General features: G+C 42.7%; 1 protein-coding gene across 2 annotated transcripts in view; it reads right to left on the bottom strand.

Moving 5' to 3' along the window:
- The window catches only part of Gng12 (G protein subunit gamma 12), a 123,217-nt gene continuing 99,399 nt past the window's right edge, over positions 1–23,818 (bottom strand). For both annotated transcript variants that reach the window (XM_076863736.2, XM_076863735.2), the window contains exons 3-4: positions 5,673–5,791; positions 1–4,028 (exon numbers count right to left, since the gene is read on the bottom strand). In XM_076863736.2, the coding sequence (XP_076719851.1) occupies positions 3,903–4,028; positions 5,673–5,765 (219 nt within the window). In that variant the 5' untranslated portion in view covers positions 5,766–5,791 and the 3' untranslated portion in view covers positions 1–3,902. The remainder of the gene's footprint in view (positions 4,029–5,672; positions 5,792–23,818) is intronic.

Genomic DNA, 23,818 nt, shown 5'->3' with positions numbered 1-23,818 from the left:
TGAAGAGAAAAGGTCTTTTATTAATTTATTGAGCAAACACCAGCAAAACAATGCGAGACACTGACTCAGTAAAGAAAGCAACAGTGCTTTTTAATGAACTTTCTTTCAAATCTGTGAACATGCTAGCTGTGAAGTAAATGCTTTTATTCTTTCCACAGAACATATTTTAAACAATGATCACAGTGTTAAGGTTAATAAGATGCTGGACAGATGAGTAGCCAAAGAATGTTACAAAACAACACAATCTCACCAACAATATATCAAATGCAAATTTACTGAGACATCAAGAAAATAGCTAGAAACATCATTACAGTAACTAAGTCTGTAAAACTAGGGGAAAAAGCACTGTATAACAAAAACGCCTTTCATAAGCTATCAAGGGAGCACACGTTATAGACAAACCAAGTTTCTATTTGAAGTAGCATGTAGCACCAACACATTGGCAGGACCAGCAGAGGGGCAGTGGTGTTGAACCAAGGCATCTGGGACAGAAAGGGATCTCAGGGGTCGCCTGCTGCCAGCCCCTTGTTTTACAAATGGGAAAATGGAGGCCCAGAGAGATGAACTGCCTTGTCCAAAGTAAGATGATAACAGGATAGGCTAGAAAATGACTGAGGGCTAAAATACAGGCCCCGACTTTAGGTCAGTGCTCTATTGTGATATACTTATATAACTCTATTTGATTTAAGGTATCTTTTCCTATTGATCTATTATCATGAAATAAATAGATCAGTACAATTCATACTATACTCTAGTATTACGTTCATTTCACCAAGAAACGCCTGACATGTATGGTTGTTATTTACTTCTTGGGCCTGTATATATCTTAGTTATAAATTGGTTGAAAAGTCAGCATCTGAAGAGAAAATTGGCACTTCTTCCACTATGAAAATTAATCTATGCCTCAAAATTACCGAATTGTTGGTACAAAGTTGTTGTTTTTTTCCTGATAGTTTAAAGATTAGTAAAAGAGACACATAGTCCAAACATGGAGCCTGCAAAAAGCAGGCCTTTCCTTTAAAAAGTAAGGTACTTTTCACTTTAATAAGGTAAGGAATTTAAAAACCTGAAATTTTTCTTAGAAAAGGAAAAAAGTATTTAGTCACAACCCATAAATTGTGAACCACCTCATATAGAAAGTATTTCTCTATTAAAAAAAAAGTGTTTTTGTAAAATACTTTGGAATCTTATGTTTGGCCTAGCCTATCTTGCCATGGTGATGAGACCTCAACTGGACAGATTTATGATGAACTAATGAAAATATAGGAATGAAAAAGGAACAAGATCACTGTTAACAGAAGCAGCATTACAGACAAAGTATATTGAGTGTATTTAAATAGTTCAATGGGAATGAAGCCAAGAAGCTGCCTGTATATATTTAAGTGTGTCATTACAGTGGTAGCAGAAAAAAATAACACACATTGGCATCTACCATTATCACAAACCAACTGCTGGAGACGGTTTAACTGTGGCTTCACAAGTAGAACAGACCAGATAAATAAAAGTGACTTCTGCATATCATATATATGTATACATATATTATATTTTCCTCACATAGTATCTAGTTATAAGTAAATCAACATGTGGTTACAATTTCCCCCCTCTTGTGTCAGCATCAAAGGACAATTTGATTCCATTTTTTTTTTATGAACATGCCCTACACCTGGTTAGGAAATTACATGACATTTATACTCATAGCCTTTATTTTATCTGACCAGTAAAAATAAAATCAAATCTCCTGGGACCTCAAGCCCATTTCTTACCATAACAAACAAATTAACAAATATATAGCAAAACATGCTTGTTTACCGTTAGGCAAAAGACTGTTTTAATGCTAAAGAATAAACTATGCTGGCTGCTAATAATGTGTACAAAATGGTATAATAAGAGTGATTTCATGAAAAGATTCTGTAGTAAGCTGTGTTATAAATATTTAAAGAAACATGTTAAAAATTAGAGTGAAAATAAACTCAGTGTTCTGAAACTATCCGTAGAAAAATATACTTATAAAAAAAAGAATGTCTCATTAAGTGAAGCATAAGATGTGAAGTTGTTGTCTTAGTGTACATTTCCAATTTCACCTTTTGAAAGGCAAAAAGCTTTCTCTTCTATGCAGGTGCCTGTAATTTACTTGGGACTGAGTATTTCACAGAACCAAGCAGTAGGTGACAAAAGGTTGAGGGCAGTGCCGTGACTTTCACAGGGTCAGTTCACAGTGCTGAGTCGACGGGTGAGTGGGAGGAACACTGACTACGTTCGAGCCACTTAAAAACAGGACTGTATTTGCTCACCACCAATGAGCATGATGTTCAAGCCCAGAGCATTGGATTTTAAAAGGTTTTGCTTTTCAGGGCAGATTGTACATAAGTAAGGAAACTATCGTAAATAATTCTTTCTCAGGGTTGAATCCTCTGTGATTAAGTTTTTAACCCTTCATTAGTAGTTCTTTTTAATGAGCTGAAAGTGGACTAAAGTGTCATATCCTCAGTATGGTTTGGCCCCTAATTAAAAAGGAGCCTTCCTTCCTCTCTGATAAAGTCACGATGCCCCTTTGGCCAGAGGAGATGCATGCTTTTGGCTTCCCCATGGACATCTTGAGGACATAAGGGCTATCTTCTCAGAGGAAGGCTGAGAAACTCCCATGTCCAGCAGCTGGGACCCTATGGTCCAAGGAGTGTACCGCTGCGTCCAAGCCCCTCCTGAGAAGCTTGCAGTTTCCCTTGGAGGGTCTGTGGACAGGCAGGGTTGAAACTGCAGACATCTGGGGAGAGCATATGAGTCCTGACACCTTAATGTTTTAAGTCTATTTCTTTCCCACCAAGTCTCATCTTCCTGGGTCTGGGGAGGGGAATGTCACCTCTGAAAATACTCTAGCAGCAGAGGGAGAATACAAGGGAGGCTAATGGAGAAGAAGAGGGGGACAAATTACAAAGCTGGCCTGAGACGAGCAGTTGGTTTTTACATGTTTCTGCTCCCCCTGGTCAGGCTCACTGTTCACTGTCTCATTTTAATCACCAGGGCAGAAATTTCAGAGGTGTCTTCCCCAGGAAAGCACAGCTGCTACAGTCCTCCTCCAAGGGTCCCCTCCCCTTTTCTAGACTCAAGATGGCTGAAGCCCAAAAGGGTCCCTATGAATTAATACCTTATCAAAGAGCTTTCAGTTCAGTTTCAGTTTTTAATTGGCATGGTTCATCATCACCTAAGAGGTCCAGCAAGTTTCAAGAGAGGAGAGATGACATATCACCTGATCACAATGAATACAATCTTTAGGATGCTTTTTCTTTATTTTTTTGCACAATAACTATATGAAAAAAATTTTTATTCTACCTACACAGCTCAAGATAAATACAACTTCTGGAGTTGAGGAACTGCTGTTACATGGAGAGGGGAGCTTTGATGAGGAAATAAGCTTTGATATGTGTACATACGAAGACATACATATACAAAATACACCCCTTTCCCTTGTACACTATACAGGTTGGCACAAACCTTATTAAGAGCAGAATATGATATAAAGGTTTCAGGACTGAAATTATTCTTGGCATTTTAATTTGACAGGTGCTTAGGCATTTTAAGTCTTAACATATCTGAATCAACTGAATACATGAAATATATAATTGTGTTTTTAAGAAGGCCCAGGCCAACTCTCCTTAAACAGTAACCCAAAGTAATACCATAGTTATCAAATGGAAAACAAAGATTGTTATTCTGTATTAAATCAGTAAAGGGTATTTTAAAGAAAGGGCAACTTGGAAAATAAAGACTTTAGAGTCCATTATTCCAAAAGAAGAGCATTTTAGTTATTAGCAGTGGTTACCAAATAAGCTGGAGGCAAATCTCTTCAAGGAGTCGCTCAGGATTTGCTTTGTTGGGAAGAGACGAGGAACGGTTCCATTCTTCCACTATAAGATGATGCAGGTTTTCTTATCCTTGAAAGGGTTTTCTGAAGTCGGTATGCCTGTCAGCAAAGGGTCACTCCTGGCGTGCTCCTCACAGTAGGACATGAGGTCTGCAGAGGCCTTTGAGACCTGAGGAGACAAACCAAAGCAACAAATAAGGATGAAAATCCTTTATTCAGAACTCTCCAGAGTGTACTGAACGCTAAGCCATGGGGTGGAGACTGATTCAAACAGGATAAGCAGCCTTAGACATCATTCTCATACAACTAGTCAGGTACAAAGGGATATGGTTCCTGGCAGGGATGGTTTTCCCTAGCCAAGTGATCAGACAAGCTGGCATGGTTGTCCCTACACGTGAGCACTGAGAATATCACACCAGCCAGCTAGCTGGTATTCCTGCCAAAATACTTAATGAGAATCTGATCAGCAAAGGAGCATGACCCAAGTAGGGGTGATTTTGAAAAATGAGTTGCCTGGGTTCTTAAAAAGTGGACCACGTGTTAGATATTATTTAAGTTTCAACTGGCTTACAGAAAAAATTATATGTGTGTATAGGGGGGATTATATAAGCAAACATGGTGAAATGTTAAGAATTGGCAAATTATGGTGAAGAGAATATGAATGTTTAGTGTTACAAGTCTTCTTTAGGTTTGAAATTTTTCAGAATCAAAATTGTGGGATGTATCAGGGAAGGAAAAGTTTGTGAATCAAGGGAAGGTTCTATCAGTTCTTATCCAGGTAAAAACAGATTGGAAGCAGAACAGAACTGAATTATTGGCTTGAAGCCAGAACTCTGAAGCCAAGTTGTAGAGCTTCAATATTTACTGTTAGAGGGCTGGGGATGTTGCTCAGTGGTGAGTGCTGGCTTAGTATGTGTGAGGCCCTAGGTTCTGTCCCTCGAATGGGAGCAGGCAGAATAAAAGGAAAGATTTATTGTTATCTATTAGGTTTGGGGAGATACAAAGGGCAAAACCAGCATAGGAAAATGCTGTGCCCCTCTCCAGCTTGAGTTAGGCTTGGAATAAGTCATACCCTGTTTTCAGAAACCTGGGTGGAAGACCCCAGGTAATAATCAGGTCAGGCACCCAGGCCACTGAGTGTGGCGGAGCTGGCTCTACGGAGCTCTGCACTCGGCAGCCTGCTGCTTTGAGGACAGGTGACCATCTCAGTTCAGAGGAATTTATCAGGTGACTGCTTCTGTTCCTAGGAAACAGCCTTAGTCACCACATTCCAGGGTTCTCATTGCTGAGTCCTCTCTTGGAACCAAGCAGGGAAAGACTTCAAAGTCATGTGATCTAAGAAATGCATTCCAGCTCCTCAGTGGGACCTGCCTTCATCCTGGGGGTAGAAAATGGTCACCAAAGGGTGCACATTTAAAAAGCTATGTTTTCCTAAAAGGAAGACCCCAGTTGTTGACTTTAAGGCACCCTCAGATACATTGATACCCTAGAACACTTGATAAACTCCCTGTCCCAATTTAGAACATAGCAATCATTAGACTTGACCCCTTTCATTTAGGGAAGGCAGGTCCTCTGCAAATCCTGTGCAGGATTTTGCGAACAGGGGTCAACTCAGACTCTGATTCCTCATTTTTTTATTAAATGAGGCCTGGGCTAGGAAATAAAAATTAATATTGTGAGGCCCTTGACCTGCTCTAGAAAAATCCTGGAAGCAAGCTGCATTAACTGGCACCCTCTTCTCTGACTCATTTCCCAGTCTTGGAAGAGCAGCAGGGACCACAGCAGGCATGATTCTGTCCCTTGGGTTCCTCACCTTTATCCTTTCAATGGAAGCTTCTAGTCTTAGCTGCTGCACAGTTCTCCTGGCCTGGGCTATGTTGTTGGTGCTTGCTGTTTTGCTGGACATCTTCAATGGTTGTTCTTCCCTGAAATCTGAAAAAAAATTTTTTTCAAATAGTGAATAACAGTCATCTTTAAGTTATTTAAACATTCATAGGAAAATGTGTGTTACTTGAAGGAAAATGGATGCATCTGCCCATCAGCACAGCCTCTTCGAGGCAGTTACTGAGATGCCCTGAGCAATCCCAGTGGTGGCTTAGATGTTCCAGCTTGTCATCCATTTGAGTGTCAACATAAATTTTTGGTTTGCAGAAACCCAGAACAGCAGTTTAATCAATGAAACCCAACATATAGCATAAGGGCGGTCTTTTAAAGAATTTTCTAGGAAGAAACAAATATCAATATTTGCAGTAGTTAAGGGGCCTTTGGCCACCAGAGGCCACGTTACATGTCAATTTAATACAACTACTACATACTCTAACAGAAACTGAGTTTATTTCTTTTGAGCTCTCTTACCCAACTATTAGGCTGATGCAAGTCCTGGCAAGAGAAAACAGTGAGAAGGCCTCTCCAGAGACCTCTGCACAAAATCACATTTTCAGGTGCTATCAACATGTGCAAATGTTTCCAGAATGTTAGGCAGGTAAGCAGTCTTTATTCAAGAAAAAGTGGCAAACTTTTGGCTGAAAGACTCAATGATAGATCCACAGTAAATGTCAACTGAGACGCATGAGCAGCTGTAAGTCTGAAATAATCAATGAAGCTTTATCATTCCTTCCTTTGACATCTCTCTGGCCTCATCCTGGTGGCCAAGGGTTTGCTAATCCTGTTACCTTCCCCTTCCCTATATGTTTGGCCAGGATTGACTCTCCTCTTTTTGTCTGAGCCCTTGAGTTCCAGGCTGCCCTGCTGTCCTCTCCCCAGATACCTGATGTCAAACAACGGAAACAGGCTGGCCTTTTGAGCTTTGACCTGCCTGGTTTCTAGTGGCACATTTCATGAGGAAGGCAGGCCTGGGACAAGAGCTGCCTGGTGCCCCTGCCATATATGGTTAAGTTTTCTCTTGGCATGATGGTGAATGGAGGAAAAGATAGAGCTGGCAGGCCTAGCAGCAGTGTGGTAGTTTATGACTCACAGGAGCAGGTGGACAGTAGGTGTGTCTTGCCAGCACTAGGCAAGGGCTCAACAGTTTTAGGACGTTGTGGCGCCAGCAGCAAACCCAGGCTGACTCAACCTTCAGCAGGACCTGCAGCTGCAGGAAGGCTTAGACTAGTCAGGCTGCAAAAAACACCAGCAAGCCACAGGCTCCATGCTGTCCACCACGTGGGCATTATGGTACTCCAACACTGAGTTTCACCAGATTATGATATCCCCAAGGACTGAATTCAAGGATCTCTGAGGTTGCACCCTCTGAGGTTGGAGGAAGCATTGGGTCAGGTACACAAATAAAACTGCTTTTAATTGGGTGCAGAACTTTGAAATCAGCTTCATGAGTAGCTTCACATTCCTGGGACTGCACCCTACTTCTGCCACTTCCCAGACAGGTGGAAGTGGGCAGACTGAGCCCAAGAATTTTTGAGGTTGTTGTTTTGTTTTTGCATACTCAGGGCTGCTCTTCCACTGAGCTACATCTACAGCCATTTTTTTTTTTTCTGGTACAGGGTCATGCTATGTTGCCCAGGCTGCTCTTGAACTTGTGATTCTCCTGCCTCATTACATGCATGTGCCACCATGCTCAAGTTTTCTCAGTTGTAACATAAAAATACTACTAATCACCACAAAATGCTTTTTTGGGATTCATTCACTGATGCATACCTAAGGGTTAAGCACAGGACCAAGCCACTCTCATAAAATGCAACTGCTATTATTTTTATCCTGGCGGGGGGGCAGGGGGCCAGGGGTCATACAGACCATGAACTGGAATTCCTTTACCTGACTGTTCTGCCCACCTCTCCTCAATTCTGGTCACTGAGTGTCAAGGGTTTTGACTGAGTGGGTCTAGGCAGGGCTTCAGGGATCAGCTCTTTTTTGATTCTGCCCCCAGGCACTTCTGCCACACTCTAGTATCAAGGTGAGACACAAAGGTTGGTGATAGCCAACAGAGGATTGCCACAGGGAAAAAGAAGCCCTAACAGTACAGGAAATTGGGAGGAGGAAGCATGTGGCAGGGCAGGGTGGCCTTGCCTTGTCCTGGCCTTGGGCAACCTCAGTTCAACACATTCTTCCTCAGACTCCTCAGTACTGCTGCCCCACCCAAGGAGAGGCCTCAGGTCTCCTCCTCGGGGGTGTTACCCACACCCAGCCACCTGGCCTAGCCCCTTTCTATGCTCCCAGGCCAGCATCTGAAATGAACGTGAGGTTGTGGGCAACTTCACCCCAAACACTGCCCAGTGCCCAGTGAGTTGGTTGCAAATTTCATTCCCCTGCAACACATTGATCTGGGCTGCCCCTCCAGTTGGTGGCTGTTCTCAGCCTCCAGAATGTGAACATGACACCTTTTCTGAGTGGCCTGTGGTTTCTAGGCTGCACCCTCAGGATTTTCTAAATGTGCTGCTTGCATGAGAACAATGCCAAGCATTCTCCTCAACCTCCAGGGCACAAACTTTCCAAGGCCTGGGCAAGTTTTCCTGTAACTGCAAACAGGTCACACAGATGGGACCTTGACCAGTCATTGCTCCCACCCCGTGTGACCATAAGCAAATAGTCCACAGTCAGGCTATATTTATAAAAAGCCTGGGAAGGTCCCTCTCAAAGTGGTGAGAAAGCTGGCACCTAGAATACGGGAGACTTTTCCCCTTCTTGACTGAATTTTAATCAGGATTTAAAACAGCTAGCTAGTAAGAACAAAACATAAGAGAAAAAAGATAAAAACAGTTAGCAATCCCCAATTCATTCTTGCCAGCTCTGGCTTTATGCAGTGGTCTGGTTCTGATGTCTGCTCTGCCCTGCTTCTTCACTGTGGGGCCTTCTCACTCTCACAGCTCCCTGCTGCCTTCCACTGGGGAATCTTGCAGGTCCCAGGCTTTGCAAAGTCCATGCAAGATCATTGATTGATTGATTCATTCATTCATTCATTTTAAAAGATCACTTGAGCCCAGGAGTTCCATGCCAGACATGACAGATACAGCCAGTAACTCCTGGCTTCTAGTGATCCTCCTGCCTCAGTCTCAGTTTCAGCCTCTGAGTAGGTGGGAACTAGTATGTGATACTTTTTTTTTTTTTTCCGGCAGGGGGAGGGGTATGAGGGATTGAACCCATGGGCAATAAACCATGGAGCCACAACCCCAGTCCTTTTTATTATTTAAGGCAGAGTCTGCTAAGTTTCTTAGGGTCTCACTAAGTTGCTGAGTCTCTCTCAAACTTGCAATCTTCCTGCCTCATCCTCCCTAAGTGCTGGGATTGATTATAGGTGTGCGTCACCATACCCAGCTGCAAAACATTTTTAAATGAGTGCTACTGGTACTTGGTATAGCAAGCTAAGAATAAATGGGTAGGATGGACACAGCTTCTGCCCTCACAGAGACATTAGATAAAGAGGATCCTTTCCTTTTGTGTTTCAGGAAGAGCCCAATCCTGCCACTGCTCTCTGCTCCTCTCAGGCTCCCACTCAATCTTTTCCTGAAAGTTCCTTCCCCTGTGCTGGTAAATGAATAATTGATTAAAGTTTTGGAGATGGGAGATTTTTTATAGCATCACAAAGTTATTAAACACAAACATCTTCCTACTGAATATCATACAGCAATAGCTTCAGAAGTCAATTAAATGCGGGTATTTATGGGCAACCCTAGAGAATACTGTAAACTGGGCCACTGGAAAATAATATAATCTCTGACTATCACTTTGTTCCTATGGAGAAATCAGATCAAAATTATATTGTTTCAAGTTGGGGAGTCTCTTCCAGGGACTCTTGAGTTTCTTGGCTGAGCTACCTGGCCTCAAGGCAGGGCTCCTATTGTTTCACTCCTGAGAGGGAAGGTGTTCTCAGTGCTTTGCTCTGCCTTAACAGCTGGGCTGTGGCAGAACAAGACCAAGGGCTGGGCAGGCTATCTCCAACTGTCTTGGCACCCTCAGAGGGCTTGCTCTGGTCTTTTCAATGGCAAGGATGTCTGTTGTTTGTGCTATTAATGCTATCCATTTGGTTTCCTTACATCAAGAACAGCTTCCAAGGTAGACACCAATCTCTGTATGGAGGCTGAGAGTACACAGGCTGCATCATTCTAGGACCACTCATTGGAATCCTGAATGGGGCATTACTATCCATCCTTGTTTTACAGATGGGGCAACTGAGGTTAGAAAACTGGCTTTGAGGCAACCCAGTTTGTATACCACAGTCCACCTTGTAATCCTTTTCTCTCCAGAAGCCACCCCTTCTGGAGAGGGATCAAATTCCAACTAAATCCAAAAAAAGAGAGCAATTCCAACGAAATCTATTCACACTCAGCAACATCACTAAATGTTCCACAATGTGGCTCTTAGTCAGGAGTGGCTGACACTCATTGACTTGGAACAGTGGGCCTGCTGACCACCTTGTGTTTATGTGACACCCCTCCTGGATAGAAGGCACCTTGTTTGTCTACCTGGTGCCTGCAGAGCAGTCTTCCCCTCTCCTGTGCACCAGCTGGGCAAGGGCTGAAGTCAGCATCTGGGGTCCCAAGTGCTCCATTCTACCCAGAAGGGTCAAGCCCCGCGTGAGCCTGTGCAGACCACCATCTGGTGAAACTCTGGCTATCTCCTCTATAGCCTTATTTTCAGTTGCATGTAAGGGTAACAGATTTGAATAAACATATGTAGTATTTAGCTAGTCAAATCATTTGCATTGGTTTTAATGCTGTGGTTCATCTGAATTCTCCTGTTCCTAGAAATTCCCAGGAACAAGATGTCCCATTAGGGAAATATGGACATTTTAATCTTTGTTTGTGGGGGGGCTTAAAGCTGGGAGAGAAGGGTGGGGATGGAAAGTGTCACCAAGCACGCTTTGGGAGGAAGGCCCCAGGGAGCCCCAGGGCCATCATGGCCTGGCCAGTAACTGAACCACTGGAGGGAAGCCAACTTTCATGAGCAAACATACCCCTGTGGCTGTAATGAAAGAGCAGCTTAAAAAAAAAAAAAAAAAAAAAAAAAAGTCACAGGCTTCCATTTCCTTTCTGATCTTGCCTTCAACTTCTAATGCCTTCCTCCAGCTCTCTGTCTGCCCTCTTCTGTAAAAAGGGGGATAAAAACACCCATCTCACAGGGCTGTCAGAAGCAGGCAGGAGCACTGCTCAGTGCACCCGGCATACTCATGTGTTTACCAAATGCTGCTCCCTGGGCTCCTCCCTATGGAGGCAAACAAGCAGAAGATCAAGATTACTCTCCAACTTCAAGGCTGTGTGACCAGGTAGCAGTGGCTTTCTAACATGGCCTTGGTGGGAACGGGGGAGTGTAGAGCAGGCTGTTGAGAAACTTCTGTTCTCATGAGCACTTATTATTCCTATCAGAGTCTGCAAGGCAAAGCCAGGCTGCAGATGTTTTTAGTTGGGCCACACACACAGAGTTAGCTCGTGTATGTGTGTGTGTGTGTGTGTGTGTCTGAACTTTAAATTGATGTCGACAGTTAAGAAATTGAGAGATTTTACTTTTAAAGGAAGATTGAAACAAACCTGGATCTGAGTAGTGGCTTCCCTCTCAACATATGCTGGTGCACCTGTGGAGCCCCCAAATTTGAACCCATGACTCTGTCTTTACACTGCGTCTTGGATAGCTAATTCCAGGGACACGTCAAGGATCAGTCAGGGGATGTGGTCTCGCTCTTGCTACTTCCCAGCTCTAAGGCCCTAGGCAAGACTTGGAAACAATTTAAGCCTCAATTTTCTCATGGAAATGAACATAATAATAATACTTTCATATTTCAAAGGACTGTTAAAAGTATCAGATAAAGTAAGTGTGTGGGATGTAATCCCAGCTTCTCAGGAAGCTGAGGCAGGAGGATCACAAGTTCGAGGACAGCCTGGGCAACTTAGTTGAGACCCTGTCTCAAAATAAAAAGCACTGGACTGTGGCTCAGTGTCAGAGTACCCTGGGTTCAATCATTGGTACCAAACAAAACGAAATAAAAAAACCCAACATCAAACAAACCCCCAAAACAAAAACAAAAAGTCTGTGGGCTGCTAGGAATGTAGCTCAATAACAGTGCATACCTAGCATTCGAGAGGCCCTGGGTTCAATCCCTGGCATGGCAAAAGAGAAAAAAAAAAAAAGTCTATCATTACAATAAATATAAGGAATATGTTTTCCTGCCTGTTTAGCACCTGCATCTTCTTATCATATACCATACAACGTGCAACAAGCCCTTGCAAACCCTAATGGGCTGGCCCTAGGCAGCAGCCCTATCCTATTCCTAGCATGGCCCATGGACTGTAGGGCTGGAAAGTGAAAAATGACATCTCCAGGGCCATGAGAAGAACTGTGCCCACCCTCCCCCATTTCATATGCTGAAGTTCTAAACCCTTAGTACCTCAGAATCTGTATCTGGTGACAGGATCTTTAAAGAGGAATTAGGATAAAAAGAGATCTTGAACATAGGCCCTAACCCAGTATGACTGGTGTCCTTATAAGATGGGGAAACCTGACATACAGGGGTACAGGGGGAAGATTAGAAGAAGATGGCTATCCACAAGTCAAGGAGAGAGGCTCAGGAAAAGCAAACCCTACCAGCACTTCGACCTCAGATTTCTAGTCTCCAGAAACATGGGAAAATAAATTGCTGTTGCTTAAGCCCTGAGCCTGTGGCAGCTGGCTATGGTGTCCTTCGCACATGAATACACCCAGTCTCCTGCTGCCAGGGCACTGGAAAATGTCAATTCTGCCAATTAACATATTCTGATAGGTGGGAGTGACAGGAAGATTGATTTCTGCTAACAAGCAGGGTGGTGAGCTAGTTACTGGGTGTGGATGCAGGGGCATCCTAGCCACCTGCAACCAGGTAGAGAAAGGATGAGAGTCCCCGTGGCTGTGGCAGCCTCCTGGTTCTGCACTCTCCACTGGGTCCTGGGGGCCAGTTCTATCGTGCTGGCAGTCCCTCCTAGGGACTCTGAGAACCTGCTCCTCCAGACCTCAGGTGATTAGGCAAGCACCCAACCCCTGTATTAAGCCCATTCCACTGAAACTGCCAAGAGCGCTTTCTGTTTGCTGTAACTGAACCATGAACAACATGCAACTGCTAATCTGCTGTTTGTAAACTGCAAATAACTTGCAGATATTAGCTATGCTGTTATTGCCATACCATCACTGCTGAATACCCCAAACTCTAGGACTCAAAGGAGGGAGTAGTTAAGACATAAATTCTCTCTCAGCCAGACCACAGTAGCAGGCTGTGAGGCCAATAGTGGCGGAACCTGTGACCAGCCGCAGGTCCTACTCATTCTGCACAGTTCTGAGAGCAAAGGGCAGAAAGAGCAAGCTGCTAGTTATGGGGGAGGAGACTGAGAGGGAGAGGCGAGGTAGGGCTGCATGGAGCTTTAGAAAAACGTGGTCTGTAAAGGGGAAAGAGACGGCTAGAGCTCAGCTAAGAGAAATTTACATAGAATCAACAGAATGGAAAATAAAACCGCTCTCACAAGGCTCCAGCAAGCTCATCCTGTAAGAGCAGCAAGCTTTTGAGTTCCTTATCTAGTACCCTACATTAGTAGCATTTTACCTGCCTTCCAGGGTGCATCTCTCTAATAATAATGAGACAGATAAGTTAAATAATGATTAATTTTGATGATAGCCACCATTTACTGAATACTTAGTCTTTGCCAGGTGAGTAAATTCCATGCATTTAGTTCTTACAATAACTCTGGGAGATACATTCTTTTATTGTGTCTGTTTTATAGATGAAGCAGAGAGGTTAAAAAATAAACAAATAAAATAAAGGTATTATATTCATCTAAAACTACAAAAAATTCATGCTTAGAATCACACTGGTTCACATGGTATAGCTGGGGCTCTGGCTGACCTTACTCTCAAGATCACAGTCACCACCCGTCTCTAAACAGAAAGAATACAAGGAAGAAGTGGGGAGAAAGGAGGGGCAGGTGCCAGTCAAAATCTCTTATGGGAAGATACTGTGCTCTATTTAGGGGCTGTGGCTCACTTAGAGAGGTGGTCCCCACACACTGCCAGCAGGAAGTGAGGCGCTAAGCAACCTCCCAAGATGGAAATCAAGGAGAATAGGCTGTTCTCAGTTAAAAGAACAACTGCCCCAGATTCCAGGTAAGGCTTTTGCTAAAGACACAGATGATCCTATCATCCTCAGAGCCCCAGAGAAGCTGGCAGGGAGCCATGAGAATGAGCCAAACCAAGTAATAAATCCAGAAGGAGAGGTTGCTACAGAGCCTGGGCAGTGAGTTCCTAACTTCACTGTATATCCAGAACACTTGGGGGGCACTTGCTTAAAAAACCTGATTCAGGGACTGGAGCTGTAGCTCAGTGGCAGAGCACTTACCTAGCACATGTCAAGCACTGGATTCAATCCTTAGTACCACATAAAAACAAATAAAACAAAGGCATGCTGTTCATCTACAAATACAAAAAAACCAAACCAAACCAAAACAAAACAAAAAACAACCAAAGAAAACCTTGATTCAATAGGTCTAGGGCTCAAGAAGCCGCATTTACAAACTTCTTAGGTGACCCTGACAGCTTCTCTGGAGAAACTTGGATGATGAGCAGTTTCTGCTTCCAGAGCCTGCCCGCGCTTATTTCTATCTGGGAATTAAAACAGGTCATTGTTAAAGCTCTGAACAAACCCTGAAAAATTTGCGTTTGGATTACCTTAACCTACAGGACTAAGCTTCCTTCAGCTTGAAATCACTGTAACTATTTAATATATTTCTTTGCTACAAAAAGTCTAAATTTGTTTTCTTAATAGCCACTTCCTTCTGGAAAATGTCCAGAAGCTAGACATCCCTGCTCTTGCCATGTCTGGTGGTATCCCTCTGCTACCACTCTCACTATTTCTGACCAGGTACCCATAGGGCTCACTCCTGGGGCTCTGAAAGTAGCAGAGTCAACAAGGGCTTTTACAGTCAGATAAATACAAACTGTGGCTAGTTACTTATGACTTCAAGGTGCTTTACTTCTTTGAGCCTCATCTGTAAAACAGGAAGGGATAATCCTGGTAAATACCTTGAAGGGCTGCTTCCAGGAGGAACTGAGGGATGCATGTAAATTAGCACTTGCCTGACATACACTGGTCCTCAAGGGAGGGAGAGGAAGCTCTCTCTACCCTATGACTTTAGCTGTGACCAATGCACTTCACCTTTACTTCAGTCCAAATAGTAGACCATTTAAATTTACACTTGAATGGTTCATAGTCACAGGTGAAATACCACTGTCTATCCCTTCTTGAGTGACATCTGTGACATCTCCATTGTCTTGGTCACTGAGGCACCCTTTGGTCTCAACCCTCCTTCTAACTTCTCATATCAAGAGCTAACTAATAAAAATACAAGCCACATGTATGATTTAAAAGTTTTCACTGGCAACATGAAAAGAAAAATAGAAAAAAAGTAAAATTAAGTTTAATACGAACAGAATTGACAGGTATTCCTTATAATAATTATTGCAGTTTACATTTTTGAATACCCAGTGTGTATTTTTCACTTACAGTGCATCCCAATCTGGATGTCCCAATTGGAGTGCTTCATAGACCCGGTGCCTAACTGGACACAACACTGCCTGCTATGATAAACAGTACAAACTTACATTCTGGAACTTTCCAAATTCTCGGGACTCTGACTCTGAAAAACTATGTTTTAATTTCCCCATTTTCCCAGCTTCTATTTTACCCAGTCTTTGCTCCCAGGACCTTGAGCCAGGGATGCTGGCCTCAGCTTGCTACAGCTCTCCAGACCCTAATCGTCTTCCAGTACATTTTCTTCTGACCCTTTGCTCAGATACAGTACCACTTTCAGCTTATTCTTCTTCTTCTTCTTTTTTTTTTTTTTAAAGAGAGAGTGAGAGAGAGTGAGAGAGAGAGAGAGAGAGAGAGAGAGAGAATTTTAATATTTTTTATTCTTTAGTTTTTGGCGGACACAACATCTTTGTTTGTATGTGGTGCTGAGGATCGAACCCGGGCCGCACGCATGCCAGGCGAGCGCGCTACTGCTTGAGCCACATCCCCAGCCCCTAGCTTATTCTTTTGAAAAGTTGGCTCAAACAAGTTCCTGGGATTTCTCAGGATTCCCTAAGAGAAGTCCAAAGGGACTTCCCTAGTCCAAAGCTTTACCCTCAAGATCCTAATGCTTCTGCTACCATAATAAAAATCCTAATCACAAAAGGAGCTTATTTCTACTTAGAGATTGCTAAATGCCACATACCAGCCTGCATGCTAGATACTATCAGTCTAGTATCCTTCTAGATCCTCACAATGGTCCTGAGGCAGGTATTATTTTCTCCCCCATTTTACAAATGAAGAAACCAAAGCACAGTGAAGTATGCCTAATGCCAAACAGCTGGTGAGCTGCTGGACTGGGGTTTAAGCACTGTTAGTTTGACTGCAGAAACCAGACCTGGAGCGTCTACTTCTATCTGACTGCAGAGATAGGTTGCATCGGCAGGCCCTGGCTTCAGTGGCTGCCCTTTCAAGTCCCACCTGTAATCCCCCTCCCAAGCTCTCTCCACCTGCTTCTCTTGGCTTAAATTCTCTTGTTTTAGGCTCCAGTTCACATTTTTATTTCTTGTAAGGAAGGTCTCTCTAACTACTTTTGCTTATGGTGTCTAATTCCCTTTATGAATTCCTGCTATGTATATATAATTCAGGGGTTCAAGGACACCTGAGGACTTACCTATGCAAAGAAAGGGTAGTCATGGGGAGGTGTGCCTGAATACCCTAAAATTATATGCAAAATTTGGGGTGTGTTAACCTGAGGAGAGGATTAATAGCTGTTATCAAGCTCTCAAGAAAGGCTTATAACATCATTTATTTCAGTGCTTCCAACTAGTCTTTCAACTAAACTTTTGGCTCTGTAATATAGCAACTACATTTATTCCTTACTATGTGCCAGCTACTGTATCAAGTACTCTATACAGATATTTAATACTCTCTGGAAATGTAAGAGGTTGACTTTGTCATACTTCAAAACTCAGAAGGTTACACATTTGCCCAAGATCACATAGCTATCGGTGGCAGGAACAAGATTTTAATTCAGATTTCCCAACTTCAAAGCCATGTCCTAATCAAGCAGATGAGGTATCTAATGCCACCTTCTCTCTTATATGGACTAATTCAGAGAATGAGGCCTCAATCAATACGTGGGTTAGATTAAGACATGTGATGTGGCAACCAACACATCAGCTAGCAAGTGAACCTACCACCCAGGGGTGTTTATGAGTCCAGTGTTTGTTTTCTTAGAAACAAGATACACCTTGCTGCTCCTTGCCACAGGTATTCTGCAAAATACTGACTGTTCTGAGCCAATGGATACCCACCTGCTTGGTTCCTTGCATAGTTCTGAGAAGTCTGGGTGGAGTTCCTGGGGTTCCCACACTTGCTTAGGGTCAATTACTAATTCTGAATTTTTACCTCCAGCATGGATTGGCCACTTGTGTGGTACCCAGGTTCCGAGAGCCACATTGCATTTTACCTGTATACTGTACCACAAACAGGTTTCCAACTGTTGAAGGTGGGCCCACAAGGAGTACCCTCTGAGGCTGACCTACAGAGGTGTAGGACTCAGTCTCTTCTGTGCTGTGCTAGACCAGAATCCAGCCATGCATAGAGACGTATATTTACAGTCAACACTGAGAATGACAGTTACAAACAAGCTTTACTCTCTACTTAGTGTTGTAAGACTGACTGAGGAAAGATTTGCTTATATCTGCATGGCTGGCTCAAGATGGCCTGATGTCTCATATGTTTACCTAATAACTGAATAAAGGAATGAATGAATGCAATCACTACTTAATATTTAAAACAAAAAAAAAAGGTAACATCATCAATGGATTTTTTTTTTTTTTGGCCAAAGTCTGTGTTAAGAGCTTTATGTAAAATTATTTTATTTACTTTTCACAATGCCCCTAAAAAAATATTACTCTTACTTCATTAATTAGCTTTCAAATGTTAATGAAGGAATAAGTATATAGTAAACATTTTAAACAGTCTGAAAGGGTCTTCAACACAAAGTAGTTCTCCTTGAACTCTAGCCTTTCTCAGGCAATTGCTGTTACCAGTTTCTCATATTTCCTTCTGAGGATATCCCATTCATATACAGACATGTTTATGCATGTATCTGTCTTAAAAAATAAAAATGGGAGCATATTACATGCATTGCATGTATGTGTTTTATTCTAACACTGTATTTTGGAGATTGTGTTAAAGGTAGTATGTAATAATGCCTATTTTTCAAACAGGGATGCTGAAGCTCTACAGATATCCAGATAATAAATGCCAAGGTTGAAATGAAGCCTGGTATCCCTAATTACTTCTCACATTGCATCCCTCCTGCATCTCCCAGAAGCTTCCTGAGGCCAGAGAAGAAGTGGGTATGATCAGGGATGCAAAAGACAAAACCCTGTCCTAAAAGGACCTGCGCACTACTTTTGGGGACAAAACTACAATATGAAGTGAAGAGATTTCTAAACAATATAAAAATGTACCCAGGACATGTTTCACTAAACTCCAAAGTGCCAGGCATTTGTGAAAGGAAAGAGCCACAAGACACTGCACCCCCACCCCCGTGCCCCTCACACACTAGGAAGTTCTCTGGCACAGTGGCTCCTCTGCCTGTGGTCTATACAAGCATCAGCAACCTCAGGATCACTGAGGATTTCTTCGAAATGCAATTTTTCAGAGGTCAGCCCAGATCTACAGAACCAGAAATGGGTTGGGCCCAGACTATCAGTATTCTAACAAGCCCCTGGGTGATTCTGATGCTCCCTAAAACTTAAGAACCACAGTGCCAGGGGAAGTGACTTCTGATTTTTTTTTTTTTTTAAGCTGTAAAGAGGAGAAGAGTCCAGAATTCAATAAATTAACACTCACTCTAGGTAAACCAAGCTTGATCCATATTCCCCACATTATCCTAAGGCTAAGCTGAGAGTCGGGATACAGAGACACAGAGGCTGTATCCTGAGGAATTGGAAGAGATGTAAGGCCAAGCTGCCTAACCCAGGAGGTAGAACATCCACAGGCTGGGTTGAGGTCTCCTCCTCTTACCTGTGACAAAGTGCTCTGTGGCCCTTTTGATACCTAAACCCAGAAAACCTACACCTTCCTTCCCATCTGTGAACTGGGTTTCCTCCCCATCAGCTTTCCTGAAGGACCTGCCTTCAACCCTCTATGACCCCCTTGGCTGAGCAGGGCTGGAGGTTTCCTGCACGGGGACCCCTCACCCTGGATGTTGTCCACATGTAGCAATTCTGTCCCCATTATCTGGTGAAATGATAAAACAGAACAGAGATATTTAGGACTCTGGCCTCACATTAAACAGGGGGCATACTTTATAATATGGCTAAGCAGACAGGAGGTAGTCTCTCATGTGTGCACTTAAATAAAAGCAGAAAACCCAAATATCTAATGGGATGGATGTAAATAAGGCAACCCACAAACGAGGCTGCATCACTTTGGATTAGAGGCAACAGTTGCCACTGCCCTGCTTTGAGTGGTGCCGCCTTCTTGAAGGAGCAGGAGAAATGATTCAGAGAGGAACAGACTGCAAAGTCCTGAGGAAGCTCCTGTAGCTCACTGGCATTTACAGCCGCAGGCTGGGGCTGGAGCTGAGGCTGGGGCTGGAGCTGGGCATTGTCACCAATGAACGTGGAGTACTGACTGGTGGTGGAAGGGCTTATGATTAAGTCCTGAATAAAATAAGCAGTGTAAGTGGGCCAATAAAAAATCCAAAGATAGGAATCAGGAACCCAGAGAGGGGTGGTCAATGAGGGCTGCAGCAGGCAGAGAAGCCTGATGCTGATACAGGTCCGAACTGAATTATTCCTGGGAGGGTGGAAACTATAGGTGGGTGAAGAGAAGGAGAGAATTTCAGAATGATTATTGAGGGATTGAGGGGAGCAGTAGAGTGAGGATTTAAGTGGCTTTCTAATATAAAATGGGAGCCACCAAAAGTTTCTGGGCAGAGTGACAGGAGTAAGTGGAGGGCTGAGGGCAAAATGATTGAGCAACCTCAGGCAAGAAGGACTAGAAGTGAGAGACTGGGAAAGACAAGGCGGACTGTACCCATGGAAGGCCTGGAAGACAGCAACTTGATCACGTCTGAGTGTCAGATGGAACTGGGTGCAAATCTGAGCTCTACCACTTAGTATAATAGGATGTTAAGTCATTTATGGTCCCTGAACTCCCATGTGCCCATCTGCAAAATAAGACAGAGTTTCTTCCTCTTAGGACTGTAATGATTAAATGAAAAAATACAGAAAAGAGCTGGCAGTGGAAAAAACTCAGTACCTATCACTATCAGGAGTTACAGCATGAGACTGCACACAGAGACAATTGGAATGCAAAAAAAAAAAAATTGCTTGCAAGAGATATGAAAACGTAAGAATGAATAAGACTTTGTTCGCAGGGCTGAACAGGGAGTGACAGCACAAAGATGGCTGCTGGTGAGCACAGGAAAGAGAGAGCAGAGTGCAGCTGTGGGCCTTGGACCTTCCTCAGAGGAACAGGCTCAAGTGGGGCATCTTAAGAGGAGCACATGAGGGGCAAGGAAACATTCAGCCTGGGCAACACTGTCACAAAAGCTAGAGGATGGGCTGGTGGGGGGTGTTGGGGAGGAAGAGGGGCTAATGTTGTATAAATATGTTTAGTTAAAAATGTATTGTGCATGTTAGATGAGCACACTCCAAACTGTACTTACTGTTAGGTGGTAACAACGTTAGGGAATTTTGGTGCTGCTTTTTATGTACTCCCGTAGTTAAAAGCTTTAGGGTTTTTTTTTCTTTTTTTGGCTGGTGGGGGGGGAGGGTAATAATAGATGATACTTACACAGCACTTAGGCTTGCCAAGTATTGTTCTAAGGGTTTTACAGATAAACTTACTTATTCCTCAAAACAATGCTATGAGGTTGTTACTATTGTTCTTCCCAGTTTAGAACTGAGGGAGGTACCACTCAGAAGACAGCCGAGGTCAGGGGAGAGGTCAGAGAGGACTACATAGGTGGAGCACTCAGACCAGCACCCGGCTCCAGAGCCTGTGCTCTCAACTGTGTGTGACACTTTTATGATTATAACCAAACAGCAAACATCCCATGATTGTCATTTACCACACTAGGAGGAGGGGTTTATGGGAATAAAGGAAGTAGAGAACAAAAACTAGTTCACTGGACTTGGTGAGTGGGGAGTTGCCAGTTGGTGGCTGGGGACTCCTGCATGAGTAGTTAACACAGTGCGAAGGGAATGCAGGTCAAATAATAAAGAACTGGAGAAAACTCTTAACTCAGGAACACACCAGCAGTAGGGACAGGAATGTATTTAAAGAAGTGTGGCAGTGCAGTGAAGACAAGGAACTGGACAGAACTGTTGTATGAGATGGTTGGCATTAGAACATTTATATATATATATATTTATTTGGTATTAGGAATAGTTGGTATTAGGAATAGAGCCCAGGGCACTTTACCACTAACCTACATCCCTAATCCTTTTTATCTTTTATTTTGAGACAGGTTCTCACTAAATTTATGTGGCTAGACTCAAACTTGTGATCCTCCTGCCTCAGCCTACCAAGTTGGGATCATAGGCATGTGCCACTACACCCAGCTGGCACTGGAGCAAAAGGTGTCAACTGCCAAAGAGTACGTACTGACCACTTGAACAGGAAAAACAAATAGATGGCGACAGAAACTATGAATGGAGAGAGTGTAGGTGGGGATATAGATGGTGCAAGACAAGCTATGAGTTAGTTAGTTGTTGAAACTGGGTGGCTTCAATAGTTAAGCTGCATGAGGTTCATCCCACTTTTGGATATGGTTGAAAAATTTAAGAATAAAAAATTAAAAGAAACTTTTTATGGGCTGGGGATGTGGCTCAAGTGGTAGCGCGCTCGCCTGGCATGCGTGCGGCCAGGGTTCGATCCTCAGCACCACATACAAACAAAGATGTTGTGTCTGCCAAAAACTAAAAAATAAAATAAAATTCTCTCTCTCTCTTAAAAAAAAAAAAAAAGAAAAAGAAAATTTTTATGATTCTAAATAATATATGACATGACAATTACTGACATTATCAGCTGAGAATCTGTCATTAAAGAATGACAGATACGTACATTAATAATTACCTAATTTCCTTCTCCAGATCAGCTCTAACCAGTATGCCCAGTGTCCATAGTGCAGTGAACTAACTGCCTCTTGAGGAGGCACAGATGGGACTATAAGCTGCGATCTAGGACCACTGCCCATTTCACACGGTGCTTAACTCTGGGTCACAGATACCCAAGGATACCTTGCCAGGAAGCATTACTACCCACAGACATCTACAAAAATGAGAGGCAACAATGTGGTCCAGATACCCACCACTTGACATGCCAAAATGCAGAATAGGAAACTTCATCTCACGTTCTCCCATGAACCTATGGCCAAGACACATCTGGATCTGAGGAGGAGCGTTCCAGGTAATAGCAGGGGAGCATTCTCTAGGTTTGATAGTACCTAAATATGTATTTTCAAAGAAATGGGACTGAATACAAGAGGTTCCCAAGTTGACTTCTTGTAGTTCTAACTAATTTTCTATTAAATTGATTAGAATTCTACCTCTGAAATCAAATTTGTTGATAACAACTTTTATTTTTTTAATGTTGCTTGAGGGAAAATGGAATGGGAAACAAGGGTGAGTCGCTGAAGGTTCAAACATCATCATCATCAACAGCGGCGGAGTGATTTAAATAATGTGGCACCTAAAAGGCACGCTTCTACTTTGGTTCACTGAATTCTGTAAAATTTCTGAATGTCTCCAGTTCATCAAAGGAATGATATAAAATTTCTCAGAATTATAAATTAATGCAAATTCATTAATATTTTTCTTTAAATGAGGTATAGAATATTTAAGAAAGACTGTTGAGACAAACAAATCATGACAAAAATATCTTCACTTAGAACAGCTGGAGAAATGACACCAATTTAAATATGTAGCATGTTACTACAAACAACTTGCTAAGTAAGTTTTGTTCACTTCACCTCAAGAATTTCACAAAATACAGTGCAGGATTTCTACCTGCAAATGCCAAAAAAGAATTTCTATGGCTTTTTTTAATCCTGATTTCCCAGGCCAGACCTAGATAAAGTATTCTACTCCAGACTGTAAGTTCCAAGAGTCTACAGCTATGGCCATCCTACTTTTTGTAATAATTGATATTTACTTCACCCCCTTTCTTTAAGCTTCATACTCTACCTGATAGTGGTTCCTAGAGGGCAGGCACCCCACATTACACAGTTCTTTGTATCTTCCACATGAACTACATATAGGAAGACTATATGCTGATTTACTCATTATGGACACAATTCTTCATAATTCAGGAAATGGACAATATAGTCCTACAGTTGGACGCACAGCAGAAACTCAGTAAACAATTCAATCAAATGATGGCACAGTATTTTAGGCAAGTGATGATAAAAGTCTGAACCCAGTGAAATAAACTGGGATTATGTCACATTACAAAAGGATTCCTTCAGAGAAGACTTTTCCAAATGCATTACCTACCAGACAAAAAGGTTAAGTTAGATAAACTAATCATTAGCTCTGATTCTAATTAAGTATCAAGTAGGAACTATAATAACCATCTCTAAATTAAAACGTAAATTTTTTGTACAGCTGCTTGTATGTCTTGAGCATAGTTCAACTTCAGCTTTCAAAGCATAATACCAGTGAGCAGGGCGTGAGACTGCACACCCATAATCCCTAGTACCAGGGAGGCTGAGGCAGGAGGATTCCAAATTCAAAGCCAGCTTCAGCAACTTAGGAACATGCTCAGGAATTTAGCAAGATCCTGTCTCAAAAATAAAAATGGCTGGGTATGTAGTTTAGTGATAAAGTGCCTCTGGGTTCAATCCCCAGTACCAAACAAAACAAAAGTATAATTCTAGTGCACACACTTTCATCACCCCTGTACACTTGAATGGGAGTGTGATATCAACTTTGACTTTAGGATACCTGGTATCTTTG

Source organism: Callospermophilus lateralis, chromosome 7 (genome assembly GCF_048772815.1).
Source record: "Callospermophilus lateralis isolate mCalLat2 chromosome 7, mCalLat2.hap1, whole genome shotgun sequence".
NCBI lineage: Eukaryota > Metazoa > Chordata > Mammalia > Rodentia > Sciuridae > Callospermophilus > Callospermophilus lateralis.
The sequence above is the reverse complement of the archived record's forward strand: the minus strand, read 5'-3'. Positions and strand labels throughout refer to the sequence as shown.